The sequence below is a fragment of the Sorex araneus genome, chromosome 1, assembly GCF_027595985.1.
Source record: "Sorex araneus isolate mSorAra2 chromosome 1, mSorAra2.pri, whole genome shotgun sequence".
Classification (NCBI taxonomy): Eukaryota; Metazoa; Chordata; class Mammalia; order Eulipotyphla; family Soricidae; genus Sorex; species Sorex araneus.
This window is the reverse complement of record NC_073302.1, coordinates 388,286,210-388,306,460: the sequence shown is the minus strand read 5'-3', so window position 1 is coordinate 388,306,460 and position 20,251 is coordinate 388,286,210. Positions and strand designations below refer to the sequence as shown.

At 35.6% G+C, this 20,251-nt stretch overlaps 1 protein-coding gene across 3 annotated transcripts in view; it reads left to right on the top strand.

Annotated features, from left to right (window-relative positions):
- The window catches only part of ANKIB1 (ankyrin repeat and IBR domain containing 1), a 151,868-nt gene that overhangs the window by 107,317 nt on the left and 24,300 nt on the right, over positions 1-20,251 (top strand). For all 3 annotated transcript variants that reach the window (XM_055123825.1, XM_055123823.1, XM_055123822.1), the window contains exons 8-10: positions 1,929-2,073; positions 3,382-3,548; positions 12,325-12,413. In XM_055123825.1, coding sequence (XP_054979800.1) covers positions 1,929-2,073; positions 3,382-3,548; positions 12,325-12,413 — 401 coding nt within the window. The remainder of the gene's footprint in view (positions 1-1,928; positions 2,074-3,381; positions 3,549-12,324; positions 12,414-20,251) is intronic.

Below are 20,251 nucleotides of genomic sequence, written 5' to 3'. Positions count from 1 at the left end.
GCTTTACACATAATAGCCACTCAGTGAATGTCAATTATTATCATCTTTCTAACCATGGCAATGAACAGAGATAGTGTATTTATGATATAATTTTTGAAGCCTATCTTTAGGATGAAAATATAGTTTTCTCAAATTTATCTTTTAGTAGGAAATTCTATCTTGATGTGGCTTAATAGCACAACTTCCAGAAAAATAAGTCTGTCTTCAATAAGATCTTAGTTCTGTCATTTTATTTCCCAGAGAAAATTTAAACTGTTCTCATATACTTAAAGCACATAAAATTCAAAGCATCATCATATAGAATACTCTCAAAGCAAACTGAACTTGGACAGGGAACTGTAAATTTAAGATAAATTCTATTCAGCAATCCAAGAAAGAGGGACAGAAATTATCAGAAATTGTTGAAAAACTTTGATGAGAATGGAATGTGCACCTAAAAAGTGGCACTTGATTGAAAAGGTATTTTGGCTTGTGAAAATTCTCAGCTTATTTATTTTATGAAGGGTAATAGGGTCATTGGGAAATGAGTGAGAAGAAATAGGTTAATGGATAGTTCAAGTCCCAATAATAATAAGCAGATTTAAGGGTTAATTTGAAATAATTAAGAAACTTGTTTTGTTGAAGATAGTGAGAAGATGACAACAATATCTTAAGGTACGAAGTGTACCTTGAGGTGTGGTAAAGATAGTAAGAGATAGAAGAGGAGTTATAGAGACTATTTTTTGTCCCTTGGTCAAAAGAGAACCATGTAGAAAAACATGAAGCAAAGGAAACAGATTTCATGAGATCTCTGTAAGCTTCATAGTTTTTCTTTTAAGGACAATGAAATTAAGGACAGAGAAAACCACGGAAAAAAGATTTTGTATACAGTGGAACAATCAAATTGTTAAACTGACCAGAGAATGGTGATTTAATTGTCCATTTTCCTATCTGTTTTCTTTAGGTTTAAGTATTAAATTCATATTTTAAACATCTGTGTTTTTTTATTTTCCATAAACAGTATATTAAAACCTTTGCTAAAATTTGTAAATTCTTTTGCTGTGCCAGTCGCCGTACAGATATTTCATATAAATGTATATTTCATCGTTCCATCTATATAATGATTTAAGACTTGTATATTATTATCTCCTTTTATTGATTACGAAAGTGATCAGAACAGTTAAATGTGTTTCTTAAGATCATTGTTGCAGACACAATTCCGAACACAATTTCAACTCTTTTTTTTTTTTTAATAGATTTTATTTGGAGGTCTTTTTTTTTGGTTTTTGTTTTTTTTGCTTTTTGGGTCACACCTGGTAATGCACAGGGGTTACTCCTGGAGGTGCTCAGGGGACCCTATGGGATGCTGGGGATTGAACCCGAGCCTGCTGCGTGCAAGGCAAACTCTCTACCCGCTGTGCTATCGCTCCAACCCCACAATTTCAACTCTTAACCACTTAATTCAACTTGAGCTCTATTCCAACCACTTCGATGCATTTTCCTATTTCTTATGTCCTATTTTTTATGTCCTTTTATTTCCTATCAATTTATGTCCCTAGACTAGTACATGAAGACCATTTTAATGTCATCTAAATAAAATACAAGCAGCAAAACTTTCATTCATAAAGACTTTCTCTATTCTAGTACCACCATAATATCTTTTTTAAAAATGTGTCAAGTATGGAACATTTAATGAGACCTTTCTATCACATTTTTAACCACTCACTCATTTATTTTACTTATTTGATCTTAAATATGTCTATTCAATATCAATAAAAGTTAAAGCAAAAGACAAACATGAAAAAGACAAAGCATAAGTATGTACATATATGTATGTGTTTGTTCATTTGTATTATTTTAATTGCACTCTGAAAATTTGGCATGAAGAAATGAAAATGTTCAAATAAACTATATCCTTGCTTCTTTGTGTCAATTGATAATTTTAACAGATTTTTGAATCTGAAAATTCAAGAAGGTGAAGCTCACAACATTTTCTGCCCTGCATATGACTGCTTCCAACTTGTGCCTGTGGATATCATAGAAAGTGTAGTTTCTAAGGAGATGGATAAACGATACTTGCAGTTTGATATTAAAGTATGCTGTCATATTAGATTACCATCATTTTAATTTTCTTAAGATATAGCTAACAAGAGTTTAATATATTTTTTATTTCTTAGCATAAAATAATAAACTTTTCTCTGAAAAGTTACATGAAGAAATGGTATTAATTAAAATTTTAACTGAAGCATTTTTTAATAATTATAGATGGAAGTAAATGTGAAGAGTATAATAGTTGTTGATCAAGAAAATAAAATTATTTCTTAGAATAATTTACTGATCTGCCAATTGTATAATTTTGTAAATTGATTTTATAATAAATAAAAATAATGTTAAGATAGATACTACTTAAGTGTTTCAAAAGATATTACATATTCCTAAATATAAATGTTTTTAAAAAAGATAACCTTGAAAATTTATGAGCTTAATTTTTCTTCAAGTAGCTATTAGATGAATTATGAATTATGTTTTCTCCTTTTCTATTTATTTTCAGTTCAGAAGTTATACAAGTTCTCTTTTTGTGTGATTTAAGTTACATTTTAATTGCCTTATGCAGATATATTTGAAAAGTACGCCTTAATAAATACTGTTTTTGAACTACACAGTGATAATCAGGGGCTACTCCTGGCTCCGTGTTTGCGACTACTTCATGCAGTATTGAGGGACCATCTGATCCCCGGGTTCAAACCACAGCCTTCAGTGTGGAAAGCAGGCACTGCAGCCTTTTGAGCTGTCTCCCTGAATCTCCTAATAGATGGAATTTAAGAATTTCTACTATTTCTTTAACATACAAAACATCATGCAATTGATATTTATGTTGCTAGTAGGATGTCATGTAGAAATTTACTTTTCTAATGCAACTAAATAATCACAAGTTTCTATTAATAATTTTTCTCCATCAGAAAAAGAACACATTTTAAAAATTCCATGTGGTCTGTGTGAGTAATTACATTTCTCATCGTCATATACTTGACTTTCAGATAAAATTTTGTTAGGGCTGGAGAGAGCTTAATAGGCTGGAGCCACAGCTTTGTATGTAGGAGGATTAGGTTAGAGTCCTGATACCTCATGTTTCCCCAAGTATCAGACCAGGAATAGCTCCTGAGTACTTCCTGGTGTAGTTCCAAACAAACAAGCAAAAAAAAAAATTATTTTTAAATTGTTGGTACTAAGGTAATTGTCATTTTTTTTCTTATTATTTGTTAGTACTTTATAATGTTTCAAATACTTTTTGGGACTGAAATTTTTTTATTTTACACTGTTTTTACTTTAAAGTAAATTGATACATTGCATATTAGGATTAACAATTAAAATATTTTTTATTTACAATTGCTGTTTAAACAGGCTTTTGTTGAAAATAATCCTGCCATTAAATGGTGTCCAACTGCTGGCTGTGAAAGAGCAGTCAGACTGACCAAACAAGGTTCAAACTCATCTGGGTCTGATACACTCAGCTTCCCATTACTCAGAGCTCCTGCTGTGGACTGTGGAAAAGGACACCTCTTTTGCTGGTCAGTATAACACAAATTGGAGTCAGACATATTGCTTTTGGATAGTTCTTAAGAAGATACTATACCTAAGTCATGCCTTAAATTGTAACAGTACTGCTTAAATGTATAATGAGTAGTAATTGTTTATTTTTCTAGTGTGTTTGGTGTATGCAAGGCAATGCCAAATTTTTAATTGAATCACTGTGAAATACACAGTCACAAAGTTGTTCATGATGGGGTTTCAGTCATACACTGTTCCAATACTCATCCCTTCGCCAGTGTACAGTTTCTGCTACCAGTGACCCAGTTTCTCCCACACTCTTCCCCACAGCCTGCCTCTATGGCAGACACCTCTCTGTTTCCTTCTCCCTCTCCCTACCTCCCTGCCTCCCACTCCCTTCCTCCCTTCCTCCCTCCCCCCTTCTCTTTTTGGCACTGAGGATTGAAATACTGTTAGTGAAAGATTATTATGTATAACACTTACTTCCTTTCAGCACTCAGTTTTTGTCCAGAGTGATTATTTCCAATTATCATTGAATATTTTAATGTATCCATTTTTCTCAATAATGCAATGATTTGTGCTGTTGTTATATCCACTTTATAGCTAAGGAAACTCAAACTCAGAGAAGTTGTCCATGGTCATGCAGCTGGAATATGACAGACAGGTATAGGAGTAGAACCTAGATCTGTTTGATTCCAGAACCCACGTGCTTACCAAATTGCTATCTGTAATTAGAAAATTCTTAGAATGTGACTTTTTTCTCAAATCTCTAGCAATAATTTTTAACCACAGATGCCAAAAAATTACTTTTTCCTTATTTTCATCATAAGCCCCAACAAGTAAGATTTTTATGTAGTAGATTTTAAAGCGGGTGTCCCCCCCCAAAAAAAAATATATAGTTCTAAGTTAGAAATAATCTTGTGTGCCTTGTGTTTTATTCAATTAATTTATGATGCCCAGTGAATACCTAATAAGTATGAGCTGATGGTAAATCAGTAATGAAACTATATAGTTATTTGACTACCTGTTTGTCTAACATAAGCACTTGGATTTGATAATAATTATTGTCTTACTTGCTTTGGAGGTTTTTGGTTTGGGGTTTCTTTTTTTGTTTGGTTTTTGGTTTGGAAGCAATACCTAATAGAACTTGAGGCCTGTTCATGGTGCTGAAGGACCATGCTGTGCTGAGAATCAAATCCAGGCCTCCTGTGTATAACAATAGTATTTGTTCTGATTTTTGTTTATTTACAGATCTGCCATATGTACACACTGATGGATGAAAAATTGCTGTTTTCACTTAAGTACTTATTTACTTAAATGCTTCATTTTTTTACATAAATAACAGAAATAAAGTTAAACTTTAGTGCTACGAAGGGAGAGTTCTGAAAGTATTCCCACAGTAAAGGTTCTATTTCTTACCATTATTATTCAATAAGATTATTTCTTTTTGCTTTGTTTTGTTTGGGTTTTTTTTTTGGGGGGGTAGGGGGTGATTTTTTTTTTATCACAATGAGATATAGTTACAAAGTTTTTCATGATTGAATTTCAGTCATAGAATGTTCCAGCACCAAAGGCAGCTCAGATAGAGAAGGGACCACCATGTAAAGGACGCTCGGAGGGCCCACTCTGGATGGGAGATACGTTCTGAAAGTAGACTATAGACCAAACATGATGGCCATTTAATACCTGTATTGCAAACGACAACATCCAAAAGGGGAGAGAGAACAAAAGGGAATGCCCTGCCACAGAGGCAGGGTTGGATAGGGGAGATGGGGGCTGGGGGGTGGGAGGGATGCTGGGATCATTGGTGTTGGAGAATGGGCACTGGTGGAGGGATGGGTACTCAATCACTGTATGACTGAAACGCAAGCACGAAAGTTTGTAAATCTGTAACTGTGCCTCATGGTGATTCACTAATTAAAAATTTTTTAAATAAGAACAAAAATATATAATATAAAAAAATGAATTTAAAAATATTTTTTAAAAATACAATCTTCCAGCACCACTCCCTTTCCCAGTGTACATTTCCCACCACCAAAGTCCCCAGTTTCCCTCCCACCCCCCACTACTGCCTGCCTCTATGGCAGGCACTTTCTCTCTCTCTCTCTCTCTCTCTCTCAAAATTTTCCTAGCTGACTCTTTGCTAGTTGGTTCTTAATTACATCTCCCAAGTCTACCAGAAGAGATATTCAGTTATAGAAATAAAAAGTGACTTAAAATAATTTTTAATAAATTAATGAGCTTTAGATGAATACAAACTTGATATTTTAAGAAAATAAAAATAGGGGCCGGAGCGATAGCACAGTGGGTAGGGCGTTTGCCTTGCACGAGGCTGACCCGGGTTCGATCCCCGGCATCCCATATGGTCCCCCAAGCACCGCCAGGAGTAATTCCTGAGTGCAAAGCCAGGAGTAACCCCTGAGCATCGCTGGGTGTGACCCAAAAAGCAAAAAAAAAAAAAAAAAAACCAATAAAAAAATAGAAATAAACTATGAACGGGGTTTCCTTTTGTGAGGTGGTATAGTTGGGTTTCACTGAGCTCTCTGTGCTCAGGGATCTCTCCTGGTGGTGCTGGAAGACTTTGCAGTGTGGGGAGAGGGTGGCAAGGAGAAGATGAGCAGGAAGTTAGAACCAGATTCTGCTGCATGCAAGGCAAGCTTCCTGCCCTTGTGTACCTTAAGGAGTCTGTATATGGACACATGGATTAAAGGTCACATTTGGTAATTATCTTCTTTTCTCCTTTTCGTAGCAAAGAGAATGATCACTTTCTGAACTTACCAATCCTGAGAAGACTTGATTTAAATAAAATCTGAGTAGACTTCAGGGTCGAGAGATAATACAGGGGTTAATGCACTTGCCATGAATGTGGTGGGCCCTAGTTTGCTCCTCAGTACAACATAGTCCCCTGAACATCACTGGAAAAGACTTCTAAAGCGCAGAGCCAGGAGTAGCCACTGAGCACTGCCAAGTGTGGCACAGAACAAACCACATACAATAACTACCATGCCCACCAAATAAAAGAAAGACAGTGAAGGACAAACTCAGATTTTAGTTTTTTCAGGTGAATTTTGTTATGTTTCAGTTTTGATAGCTATTAAGCTATAGCATTGAAATATATACAAATGTATATAAAATATACATACACACACAGGATTGGAGCGATAGCACAGCAGGTAGGGCATTTGCCTTGCCTGTGACGACCCCAGTTCGATTCCTCTGTCCCTCTCGGAGAGCCCGGCAAGCTCCCGAGAGTATCCCGCATGCACAGTAGAGCCTGGCAAGCTACCCGTGGCATATTCGATATGTCAAAAACAGTAACAGCAAGTTTCACAATGGAGACATTACTGGTGCCCACTCAAGCAAATTGATAAACAACAGGACAACAATGCTACAGTGCTACACACACACGTGTGTGTGTATATTATTAATATATATATATACATTCCAGGTTTTTTACTTCCTTAAGTATTAAGTATTGATTTGAAATGTTTACATATTTTAGCTGTTTTGTATTATTCATAAAAGCTTTACCTAGAATGACTTGTAATTCTACACATATGATTCTCCTGCCCTTGTGTTGCAAAAGGAAACTTTGCAAGATAGGACTTTATAAAATAAAAGATTATTGATTCTGGGGGCTGGAGAGATAGCACAGCAGGTAGGGCGTTTACCTTTCATGCGGCTGACCCGGGTTCGATTCCCAGCATCCCATATGGTCCCCTGAGCACTGCCAGGGGTAATTCCTTAGTGCAGAGCCAGGAGTGGCCCCTGTGCATTGCCAGGTGTGACCCAAAAAAGCCAAAAAAAAAAAATTATTGATTCTGGTTTTTTTTTCTTAGACTTTCTTCTATTTAAGAATTGCAGGTGACAGTCACTTGAGAATCATCCTAGAAACCTCTCTGACTAGATATAACTTAGTACTACATTCATTGTTAGGAGGAAAGGTGGGAGTAGATATTTCCTTTCTCACAGGACAACGCTTTCTTTTGTAACTTGTTTTCCAACCATATCAGTGCCCTTGATAACTGAGCCTGTGACATTTTCATGCCGTAGCTTTCAGAATTGCAGTTTGTATGATTTTGACAATATTCTCCATAGATAGTGCTCAAACCTGGATGGACTCTCTAAAACGAATAACCATCTTCCCTGTATTTTTCTTCATATTAAGTTATATGTAACTTCTCTGCCATTTAAACTAACAAAATATCTTTCTTTTTAAAAGAAAGATCTATCTATGTATCTGTCTGTTAAAATTCATTGCGGAAAGTGGGGCCAAAGTGACAGTACAGCAGGTAGGGCAATTAAATTGCCTTGCAGGCTGCCAACCCAGGTTCACTCCCCAGCATGCAGAGCATTGGCCAGTAGTGATCCATAGCACAGAGCCAGGAGTAAGCACTGAGCACCTCTGGTGTAAGCCAAAACCAAATATATATAAATATATATATGTATATAAATATATGTAATATATTTATAAATATATAAAATTATATAAGATGTATATAAATATATAGGTGTAAGTTTTCTATATATGTATATGGATATGTAAAATAGATAAAAATATAAATTACATATAATATGTATATAAATATGTGTATAAATATATAAAATATATTTATAAATATATAAAATATATGGTGTAAGCCAAAACCAAATATATAGTATATAAATATATATTATATATTTTTTCACATATATGTGAAAAATACTCTTCTGCCACCAAAATAATCCTTTGAAAAGAAAAATTCAAATTTTGTCTACTCTAATGGTGATCATTTCTATCATCTCAGAATGGTCCCTCAGAATGGTCCCTGGTCCCTTTAATTACCAGTGTCTCCATTGCAAACAGAGAAATTTATTTGGAATTAATCTATTCTAAAACTGTATATTGTCACACATTTTAGAAATATTTGCTGAAATTGGCGATAATATTCTAAATAATGTGATTTGTAATATATCATACACCTGTGGAGCCTTTTTTGCTGAAACTATACAAAGAGCTCCTTATACTCCTAGTTAAAGTATTGCTACCAAGAACAAATTGTGAACCCCTGATAGTAAGGTGTAAATCATACTGATACATCTGATGAAGAATCACATTATCATATTTCTAGTTCTAACTTTAAGTCTTGCTAATCAAAGCATAATACCCACTTGCCAAGTTTTGGGGGAAACTTTGAAAATGGTTGTTTTGCAATAGAATTATCCTATAATACCCACAATAAAGATTTTGATATGCCTACTCCTTTTATTAGGATCATCAATCTTGATTAAGTTAAAGCAGTAGCTTCATGCATCATTTCCTCAATAGACTTCACAGGCAAAACAAACTATTGAAGAGTCCTCTGGGCAAAATAAATGAGAATTTTCTAATTTGTGGCCCTAATAATTGAATCTCATCTTCCCTTTCAGAATTATTCTCAGACCCTTAGGTTAATAGTTTGGTGGTTAAAATGAAAGAGATAAGAAATTCCCCTAGGCTATCAGTATTAAACTATTTAAGCCTGAGTCTTGCCAACTAACAGCATCCTCCATATCTTCCTAGGTCTAGAAAATAAAGTCTGATGTTCTTAATTTGGTAGTGCTCCTTTGTAGTACCCTGTTTTAAGTATCTTGCCATCCCACCTGCTGAGTGTAATACCAATGGCACTGCTTTAGAATCTTGACACATGGCAACTAATTGTGTGTTAACACCACAGCCAAGTGTTTTTGCAGTCCCCAACTGTTACACTAGTAACAGAAAGGGAAGGGAAATAACTAAACAAAATCTTTTAAAAAATAAACATAATATCTACTCTTCACAAAATAGAGTATCTAAACATCTTGAGAGTTTAGTTTTTACAAAAGCTTAGAGCACATGATTAACTTTAATCTGGAGATTGAGGACCCTCATCTGAGATTTAGCACTGCCACTTACTAGCTCTTTATCAATAGATAAGCATACTCTCTTCTAATTCAGTAATGCAAATGAAGTATTTATATTTGAATCAGTGAACATAAAGCATCTGGCTCCAAAGCCAATCTATTTTGCCTTCAAATCTTAGCTTTGTGTATTACCTTTTTAACCTTTGGCAGGTTACTGAGTCTTCTTGTATATGTAAAGTAAGAATAAACAGTATCAGTTTTAAAGAGTTTAGTAGATTAAATGAGTTAGTACATGTAAAGTGATTATAACATTGCCTTGCATACTAAAAAAGTTGTAATTTAAAATTATTAATTTCTGGGGCTAGGGATATCATTCAGGGGACTAAAATGCATGCTTTGCTTTACTTGTGGGAGGCCCACGTTCAATCCTCAGCACTATATGGTTCCATCAAGTACTGCCAGGACCACTACCCCAGAAGCCTCTAGACACTGCCAGGTATGGCTCCAAAGCAAAACAAGATTTTTTTTTAAGTTAATTTGTTAATTGGAGGAGAAAACTGGTTAATAAGGAGAACCGTAAAATAGGGACTACTACTATTTCAGGATTGATCATTAATGTTTCTAAAATGGCAATAAGCAGAAATTGTTAACTTTCTGGTTGGCATTTCTTTAATGGATATTTAATATTTAGGTTTTTCTTTTTCTAAACTGTTCGCAGCCACTTTGTATTCTCGTCAGTGGTTGTAAATGTTGCACATTTTTTAGGAGAGATTCACCTCTATTTCTCTTGAGAGTAGTAAACCATCTAGACAGAATCAAGGATTTTAGATTAGATATCCTTTTACTTTTATTTGAAATTTCTTACCAGGCCTATATCCCTGAATGAATTTACACTATTAATGTATTTAAGTCCCCATTAGCTCTATATCAAAATTCTCCTTTTCATTTACTTGTAGATATTTTGAAGTGCTGTCTTATCGACAGGCACTGGCCCTGGCAGAATACTTGAGCTAATCATCAATGTATTCTTTAAAACTTTACTCAGGAATTTGGGTTTCTCCCATCTATTGAGTATTACAGAAACATCATTAATTTTTATTCAAAATAATACATGGCACATTTCAGACTATCAATCATTTGTTATATCTGGTAGTACTTTAATTGCCAGACTTTGAAAAGGTTATGCTTATTTTCTCTTAAGTGTGTGTGTATTCAGTTTCAAAAATACTTAATAATGACAATCTCTAGATTTCTTTCAATTTTCACTCTTTGCTTTATTCTCTCCTTTATTTGTAAGTTTTTTCTTTTTATACCTATGTTTAATATTGCACTGAAAGTTAATGGAAACTGTGCCAAGCATTTACAATGTTTAGAAATATTCTGCTGATTGAGTTAGTGCCTAAGGAAATACGGAAATATCTGTATTCTCTTTTGAGGACTTCTTGAAAATCTCTGTAGCTAACACAGCACAACCTCAGAGAACCTCTATAGTGATAAACAGTTAATAGCCTTTTGAGAAAGTGTCATTAATTTTTTTTTAGACTATTTAAAAGCATTAGGCTCTTTCCACCCCATGTCTGTTTTCTGTTTTTCTGTTAGAAAACATTTTTATAACAGAGCCAGTCCTACTAATATTGAGGCTACTTGGGGAATAAAAGAATATGCTGTTTAATCTTTGGGGACAGAGAGATTATAAAAATAGTCAGAGTACTTTATTTCGCTTTGTTACAGATAATGTATTCCTACTTGTTTTATCAGCACTGTATAGAGTATTGCTCCTTTATCTGTGACACATTTCTTTCTGCTAGTTTACAAGCCAAATTATAGTCAACAATGATCACAAATGTCCCTTTTTATTTCCTGAAAGCAGTTTATTTTAATGTATACAAAGTCAATCCAATATATCTACTTCTACTTTTCATCAGTATGATTTTTATTTTTTTTTTATAATTCTCTACGGGGCTGGAGCGATAGCACAGAGGTTGGGCGTTCGCCTTTCACGCAGCCGACCTGTGTTCGATTCCTCCGCCCCTCTCAGAGAGCCTGGCAAGCTACCGAGAGTATGGAGCCCGCACGGCAGAACCTGGCAAGCTACCCGTGCATGTTGGATATGCCAAAAACAGTAACAATAAGTCTCAATGAGAGACATTACTGGTGCCCACTCGAACAAATCAATGAGCAACGGTGACAGTGACAGTTCTCTTCATCTCTCACCCTTTGTTGTTGTTGTTGTTGTTGTTGTTGTTGTTCTTTATTCTGTAACTTTTACGTGGTTACAGAAAGAATATAAAATTAAATTACAAATGTCAGATGGCTATACTTTTATTATTGAAGTCAAAATCAGCCAAATTTTAGTGAAACAGGAAACAGATTCATCAAACTCAAAGTTCATTTAGAGTTCCCTAGTTATTACTTGAAAACCAGAATAAAAGTAACAAGAATATAAATTAAATAGCAATTCTCAAACATCTAAATGCAAAAGGATTATGTTAGTGATTTTAATAAAATGCAGGTTCTTACCAGTAGGTTTCCAAGAGCCTGCTCTTCTGCACCTGTAACAAGCTCCTGAGTAACGGGAGTGCACAAACGTGGCGAATATACATTGAGTTGCAGTAATTTAAAATAGTGGTGAAATAGAACTAATTGATAAATATTTTGCACTTCTTAGACATAAAATTACTTTATAAATATTAAATAATTTATTTGGAACTTTTCAAATGTGTGATGTAATAATTGAGAAAATAAAAAACAACCTGACCTGTTGGTATCAAGCTTTGGAATGTTTTCAGTTCTTCATTGAGATGTTTCATGTCTCAGTAGTCACCATCTTTTGGTTTTCTCAGCTTAACAGTCGGAAATATGTTTACCACCTATTCTTCTATCTTGAAGTTAATGAAAAATATTTTAAAATTTCCTTTTCTGTTTTTCTCTTAGGGAGTGCCTTGGTGAAGCACATGAACCTTGTGACTGCCAAACATGGAAAAATTGGCTACAGAAAATAACTGAAATGAAACCCGAAGAACGTAAGAGGAATTTTAGATAACTATGCTACATGTTTTCAAAAAAAAAGCATTTGAAGATTTTGTTACTGTATTTCTTTGAGTATTTAAAAAAAATTTTAAGTTTGTTAATGCTAAAGTTATCACCAATATCCTTTTGGAGATAACATGTTTTGTTTTTGTTTTTTTTTTATAACTTTTATAAATTTATTTATTTTGGTTGTGGAGTCACACGCAGCAGTGGTCAGGGCTTACTCCTGTGCTCAGGGAAAACTCCTGGTAGTGGGTCCATTTGGGGTGCTAAGGGTCAAACCACATGCAAGGCAAATACCTTACCCACTGGACTATTGCTCCAGCCCAACCAATTACGAGTTTTTTTGCAAAGAGAATCATAGATCTTATGTTTGTAATGAATTTATTCTGTAGTAAAAGATAAATAAGATGAACAGTCATTATACTTCAATGCCTATTCTATAATTATTTCATCTTATCCTGGAGTGATCTTCCTAACTTCTCTGTACTTTGAGGAAGAAATATATAGTGCAGAAGTTTAATTCCCTAGAAGATTCCAGTGGAGGATAATATAAATTAATTTCTAGTTATTGTATGGTTTTATAGATTTACTTATGTTAAATGACATATCTATAAATTTTTTTGTTGTTGTTTTGTTTTGGGCCACATTCAGTGCCTCACACATACTCCTGGTTCTGCATTCAGGGATCATTCCTGGGTGGGGGCCTCAGGGAACCATATGGGGTGCTAGGGATTGAACCTGGGTTGCCACTTGCAAGGCAGATGTCCCACCCACTTTACTATAACTCCAGCCCCAAGAAGATCATTTTATCACTGTAACACTGTATCACTGTCGTCCTGTTGTTCATCGATTTGCTCAAGCGGGCACCAGTAACATCTCCATTGTGAGACTTCTTGTTACTGTTTTTGGCATATTGAATATGCCACAGGTAGCTTGCCAGGCTCTGCCATGCAGGCGAGATACTCGGTTGCTTGCCAGGCTCTCCGAGAGGGGTGGAGGAATCAAACCCGGTTCGGCTGTGTGCAAGGCAAATGCCCTACCCACTGTGCTATCGCCCCAGCACCCCCCAAAAAGATAGGATTTACATATAGGTACACACTTTGTACATATCAGATTACCTTAATATTTCTTTTTCTTTTTTTTTTAATTTTTAAAATTTTATTGAATCACCAAGAGATAGTTACAAGCTTTCATGCTTGGGTTACAATCTCACAATGATCATGATTACCTTGATATTTCACAAGTAATTGAGTACTCTTACCCTGCTATACTTTTAAACAAGAAAAGGCTATTAGATTTTGATTTTTTTTTCTGATGTTTCTGGTACCTAATGCTTATTTATTTCTCCAGTTGGCTTCTAACTACTCACCTATCTATATTTCTTTATAAATTATTCTACAGCTTAAAGTCAAGGTCCATCTGACATACTTGCCAAAGATAAATCTGGAAAGATCAGTATAACCAGATTGTGAACATTCTTAACCACATTTTCTGAATTCATCCTATTAGCAGAATAAGTGGCAAGAACACATGATTTTTTTTTAATGTAGGGAATTGACATTATTAGAACAAAATGTTTTGTTGTATTGCCCATCATAAATAAATTTTTGTTTTTACATGTTGAACATGAAATCTTTTGTTCACAAGTCCTGGCAAATCCTTTCTCGCCTTTAGTAAACATTGCATGACAATTTGCATAAAGTCAGTGTAATTTTGCTTGACTTTTCTTAGAATTGTTAGAACATACTGTTTTTTGTGCTTTATGACTAATTCTTTTGTGAAACTTCCTTTAAATAATATATCATCTTCCTCTGCTTTTCTCTTTTCTTCACCAAGAAAATTGTTTTTTTTTCCTTTTCTGAGTTTGAATTATTTCAGGTATCCATAATTTGTATATTATCTTAGAAGTAACTGTTATATTTGGTGAAGAATTGTTAGATACTTGGGTTCATTCTAACATGGTAATATTGTTCATATGTAGCATTCAGTGTTATTTACATCCTTCTGTTTGTACCATCAAACACAGTAATAAACTGTTATTGAAGGAACAGTTTGCTGCTTATATTAAGACAAGGGTAAATTGTAAAATTCAGTGATGTTAAGTGATCAGAATTTTTTTACTTCATGTAATTAAGTTTTTTAAAATTAGGAATTGTCTTTAAATTTATTTTCTGCAAATGAACTCTATTTAATTTTGGTAATAGTGAGGCAAGGTATCTGTACACCTCTATAACTAATACTATTGTAATCAAGTTGCTTAAGCTATAATAATAAATGTTTTAAATAATATCATCAAAGGTATGTAAGAATATTTTTCTAGGGCCAGAGAGAAAGTGCAGGAGGTAAGGTGCTTGCTTTACATGCTGCTGAACCTGGTCTGATCATGTGACCCTGCACTGTTTGTGACCCCAGCCCTGCTCCAGTACCACCAGAAGTCACTCTTGAACACAGAGCCAGGAGTAGCCCCTGAGCAATACGAGGTGTGGCCCACCTCCCAAAAAAGAACATTCCTCTAAAAACATAGGGTGTTTACAATATTATTTTAAGAACTGAAAATATTGGTAAAGTTAAAACACTTTAACTTTATACTTTAACTTTATTCCATCAGTAATAAGAACAGAACAGTAGGAAAATGACAGCCAGGGACCTTTTTTCAAGCCATCGTTATAATAGGATCAGCAGTCCAATATTGCTTTCAAGAATCCTTGGAACTGTGATTACCTTTTTTTTCTAAGTATGCAGGAAACTTGAAAGCAGATAACCACAACTTGAATTCAGGCATCAGAAATGAAGATAAAAGTACTGCTGTCTACCACCACTGCAACTGTTTTTGTGCTTCTTATAGAAAAGACTGAGGAATGGACATTGTAGAGGACATTGTAGAAAAAACAGAGAGGTCCATAGCTTTGCCAGTTTCCCAGAAAATTACTCAAGTTATTTTAATTCAAGATAATAATATGCTACCTAATATCTTCCAAATTGCTCTGTACATCTACATAGGGAACATAATCTCCTATCCATCTGCAAATAGGGTTTTAAACTTTTTTTTGGTTTTTGGGTCACACCCGGCGATGCACAGGGGTTACTCCTGGCTCTTCACTCAGGAATTACCCCTGGCGGTGCTCAGGGGACCATATGGGATGCTGGGATTAGAACCCGGGTCGGCCGGGTGTAAGGCAAACGCCCTATCCGCTGTGCTATCACTCCAGCCCCGGTTTTAAACTTTTTAACCTCTCCAGTATAAGGATAATGTTGAAATGGAATTATTTAAGCTTTGAACAAGAAGGAAGAGAAAACATGAAAAGATACCAATGAAGCTATATCCAAAGTAGAAAAACCAAATAAAAGTTTGTCATAATTTGGACTAGAATTGTAGCAATGGAAATGATAAGAAGTGGCTTTGTTTAGAATGTATTTAGAAGATCAAACGAAAAGGATATGCAGGAGTATTGAATAAAAAATAAGAGAGATAAAATGGTCCCTGACAGTTAATATTTTATGGGCCTATGCAAATGAAAAACTGAAATTATCATTTCCTGATTTGGGAAAATTGAAGAAGATATTGATAAGCCTGGGACTATGGATTCCCAAGCGGCAAGATGGACAGAAACATGAACTGGATAACGCAAAAGCAGTCAGAGTTTTATTCTGGTATATTGAAGTCAACTATCTCACCTACAGAGTGGTCTCTTGAAAGTGACCCTGACTTCAGGCAGCAAGCAGTTTATATAGGGTTTGATTACATAAGCAGTACATGTCTTATTGTTCGGAAAGAAATCTTACTTAGTTACCAAACACAGGTGTTTTGGCAAGTGTCTAGGTTAACAGTAGTCAGGCAATAGTTAAGCAATAGTTTCCAGTAGCAAGTCATGGTTACATAAGCTACTCATTCTTTTAGAGTTAACAAAAGAGTTTCTGGGGCACTTTGACTGGGGCATAATGATTGATTGAGCCCACTTTATGGGCCCAGGAACTTTCCCAGGTGGGTTCAGGTTGGCTAGTTATACATTATTGTTTCATGGCTAGGTAACTGAAACTGTTCTAGTTCCATAAGGCAACCTGAGGCCTAGATGATTTTGCTGATTTCTGCCGCCTGTCATGGCATCAGTTTCACCCTTACATTATGGACAGGAAGTAATGGTCAGAAATAAAGGACCTAACTTTTCTTTTTTTTTTAATTGAAGTAGCATTGTTTTTTTTAACAATATAAGTTTTTACTGGCACCCGCTCGAGCAAATCGAAGATCAACGGGATGACAAGTGATACAATTGATAAGTTTTATATCAAAATGTGCAACATTGTATTTCTATTTCTTTCTGTGTGCCATGTTATTACTCAATTATTACTCAAATGCATGTTTGAGTATCTTTTAAACAAGAGTAGATATCAAATCGGCAGTCTGAAAAATATTCCTGAATCCCAGTGTGAATTCATTTGTAGAAAATATTTTTGGAAAGGATAGATCAAAGGAAAAACGAAATAAAGTTGAATTTTTGAGTATGAGGTGATATATTGCATTGGTCAGCTTAGGAAAGGACGTCTAGAGAAGTAGCTTATCAGAAAAGAAGCTAAAGCCAAGTCTACAAAAAGATTTTCTAAACCTGAGAAAACGTAGGCATTTTTTCACTATACTGGTAACTGTGTAGTCTGTTAATAATCATTTACATACAAAGCATATAATACAGTATGTACTATATTAGCATTTATTAGCATTTTCAACCTAACTTACAGGTTTATGAGAACTTCCTCCCTACGTTTAGCTTTCCAAAGCCTTTGAATTATGAGGTTCAAAAGGAGTCACAAAAATCTAATGACAGAAAAATACTAGAAAATATAACTGGATCAGTTCACAGAATTCACTATAATATTCAAATGTTCTTGTGCAGTAAAACTGCTTCTTTTTTCCCCCCCTAATCAGAGCAAGAAACAAAACGATAAATGGTCGCATTTTCTGTGAATGATAATTTATTTATAAAGTTCTCAGACCAACTTTTTCATAGCATATATTCATTAAATAGTTGTAGAGTATAATTCAGAATGTCTTTTTATTTTAGCCCTCAAAAACTACTTACACTTGCATCTTTGACTCTACTTGAAAATTTTATATTGTGTTATGTTCTAATGTTTGGATAAATAAAGTTAATATTTATTACAGAGAGACTTGAGCATACTAGATTAATAAGGAAAGATCGAGACATCAAAGTATGGAAGCTAGTAGAGTAAGAAGACTTGCCAGGTAAACTCGAAAGGAGAGCGGTTAGGGCTGACAGCTAAGACACATTGTATGTATGAAGAGCTGATATATGAAATGAGCATGTTCAGAGAACAGGATGAAAGGGCAGCTTTTTTTTTTTATTAGTTTATTTTTAATTAGAGAGTCATCGTGAGGGTACAGTTACAGATCCATACATCTTTGTGCTCATGTTTCCCCCATACAAAGTTCGATAACCCATCCCTTCACCAGTGCCCATTCTCCACCACCAGTAAACCCAACATCCCTCCCCCCCTCCCCAGTCCCGTCTCCCCCCACCCCACCCTGCCACTATGGCAGGGAATTCCCTTTTGTTCTCTCTCTCTGATTAGGTGTTGTGGTTTGCAATAAAGGTGTTGAGTGGCCATTGTGTTCAGTCTCTAGTCTGTATTCGGCCCGCATCACCCTTCCCCCACATGACCTTCAACCACATTTTACTTGGTGGTCCCTTCCCTGAGTTACCCAGAATGAGAGACCAGCCTCCAAGCCATGGAAACAATCTCCTGGTACTTATTTCTACTATTCTTGGGCATTAGTCTTATAATCTATTATTCTATATTCCACAGATGAGTGCAATCTTTCTATGTCTGTCTCTTTCTTTCTGACTCATTTCACTTAGCATGATACTTTCCATGTTGATCCACTTATATGCAAACGTCATGACCTCATTTTTTCTAACAGCTGCATAGTATTCCATTGTATAGATGTACCAGAGTTTCTTCAACCAGTCATCTGTTCTAGGGCACTCGGGTTTTTTCCAGATTCTGGCTATTGTAAACAGTGCTGCGGTGAACATATAAGTGCATATGTCACTTCGACTATACTTTTTGGCTTTTCTGGGATATATTCCCAGCAGTGGTATTGCTGGGTCAAATGGGAGCTCAACCTCTAGTTTTTTGAGAATCGTCCATATTGTTTTCCAAAAGGGCTGAACTAGCCGGCATTCCCACCAGCAGTGTAGAAGGGTCCCTTTCTCCCCACATCCTCTCCAACAGCGGTTGCTTTTGTTCTTTTGGATGTGTGCTAGTCTCTGTGGTGTGAGGTGGTATCTCATGGTTGTTTTGATCTGCATCTCTCTGACGATTAGTGATGTAGAGCACTTTTTCATGTGCCTTTTGGCCATTCGTATCTCTTCCTTGGTAAAGTTTCTGTTCATTTCTTCGCCCCATTTTTTGATGGGGTTGGATGTTTTCTTCTTGTAGAGTTCAACCAGTGCTTTATATACCCTTGATATCAACCCCTTATCTGATGGGTATTGTGTAAATATCGAAAGGGCAGCTTTTTCCTAGCACATTTTCTAAACACAATTTACTTCATGCGTTTTGCTAGAATGCAGTTAGAAACTAGCATTCTCTCTGAGTGGGAGAAAAAACCTTATGTTGCAGGCCACACAGCTGCTTTGTTTTAATGGCTTTATGCTTTATTTACTGTTAACAATGGACAGTAAAAGTCATAGGAATATATTAGAGCTTCTGAGTGGAAAATTGTCAATGCTGAAAGCAGAAGAAAGGCCACTACTTTTAAGCAAAAATTATATATTTATATTTAAAGGTCACTACTTTTAAATTAAAAATAGATATTTGTATTTAGTGATTTTTTTTTCTTTTTGGGTCACACCCAGCGATGCACAGGGGTTACTCCTGGCTCTGCACTCAGGAATCACCCCTGGCAGTGCTCAGGGGACCATATGGGATGCTGGAAATCGAACCCGGGTCAGCCGCGTGCAAGGCAAACGCCCTACCCGCTGTGCTATTGCTCCAGCCCCTGTATTTTTTTTTAATTATTTAAATTTATTTATTTTTTGATTAGTGAGTCACAGTGAGGGTACAGTTACAGATTCACACATTTTCGTGCTTGTTTTTCCCTCATGCAATGTTTGACAGCCCATCCCTCCACCAGTGTCCATTCTCCACCACCAATGAACCCAGTATCCCTCCCATCCCTCAATCCCATCCCCCAACCCCCCACCTCTGTGGTGGGACATTCCAATTTGATATCTCTCTTTTATTTTGGGTGTTGTGATTTGCAATAGGGGTATTGAGTGGTCATCCTGTTCAGTCTCTAGTCTACTTTCAGCACGCATCTCCCTTCCCTCGCAGGATCTCCACTCACATATTACTTGGTCTTCCCTTCTCTATCTGGGATGACTCCCCCAGCGTGTGAGGCCAGCTTCCAAGCTATGGAGCCAACCTCATGTATTATATACTACTATTCTTGGGTATTAGTCTCCTACTGTGTTGTTTTATATTCCATAGATGAGTGCAATCTTTCTATGTCTATCCATCTCTTTCTGGCTCATTTCACTTAGCATGATACTTTCCATGTTGATCCACTTATATGCAAAGTTCATGACTTTATCTTTTCTAACAGCTGCATAGTATTCCATTGTACAGATGTACCAGAGTTTCTTTAACCAGTCATCTGTTCTCAGGCACTCAGGTTTTTTCCAGATTCTGGCTATTGTAAACAGTGCTGCATTGAATACATAAGTGCAGATGTAATTTCGACTATACTTTTTTGTTTCTCCAGGATATATTCCCAGAAGTGGTATAGCTGGATCAAATGGAAGCTCAGTTT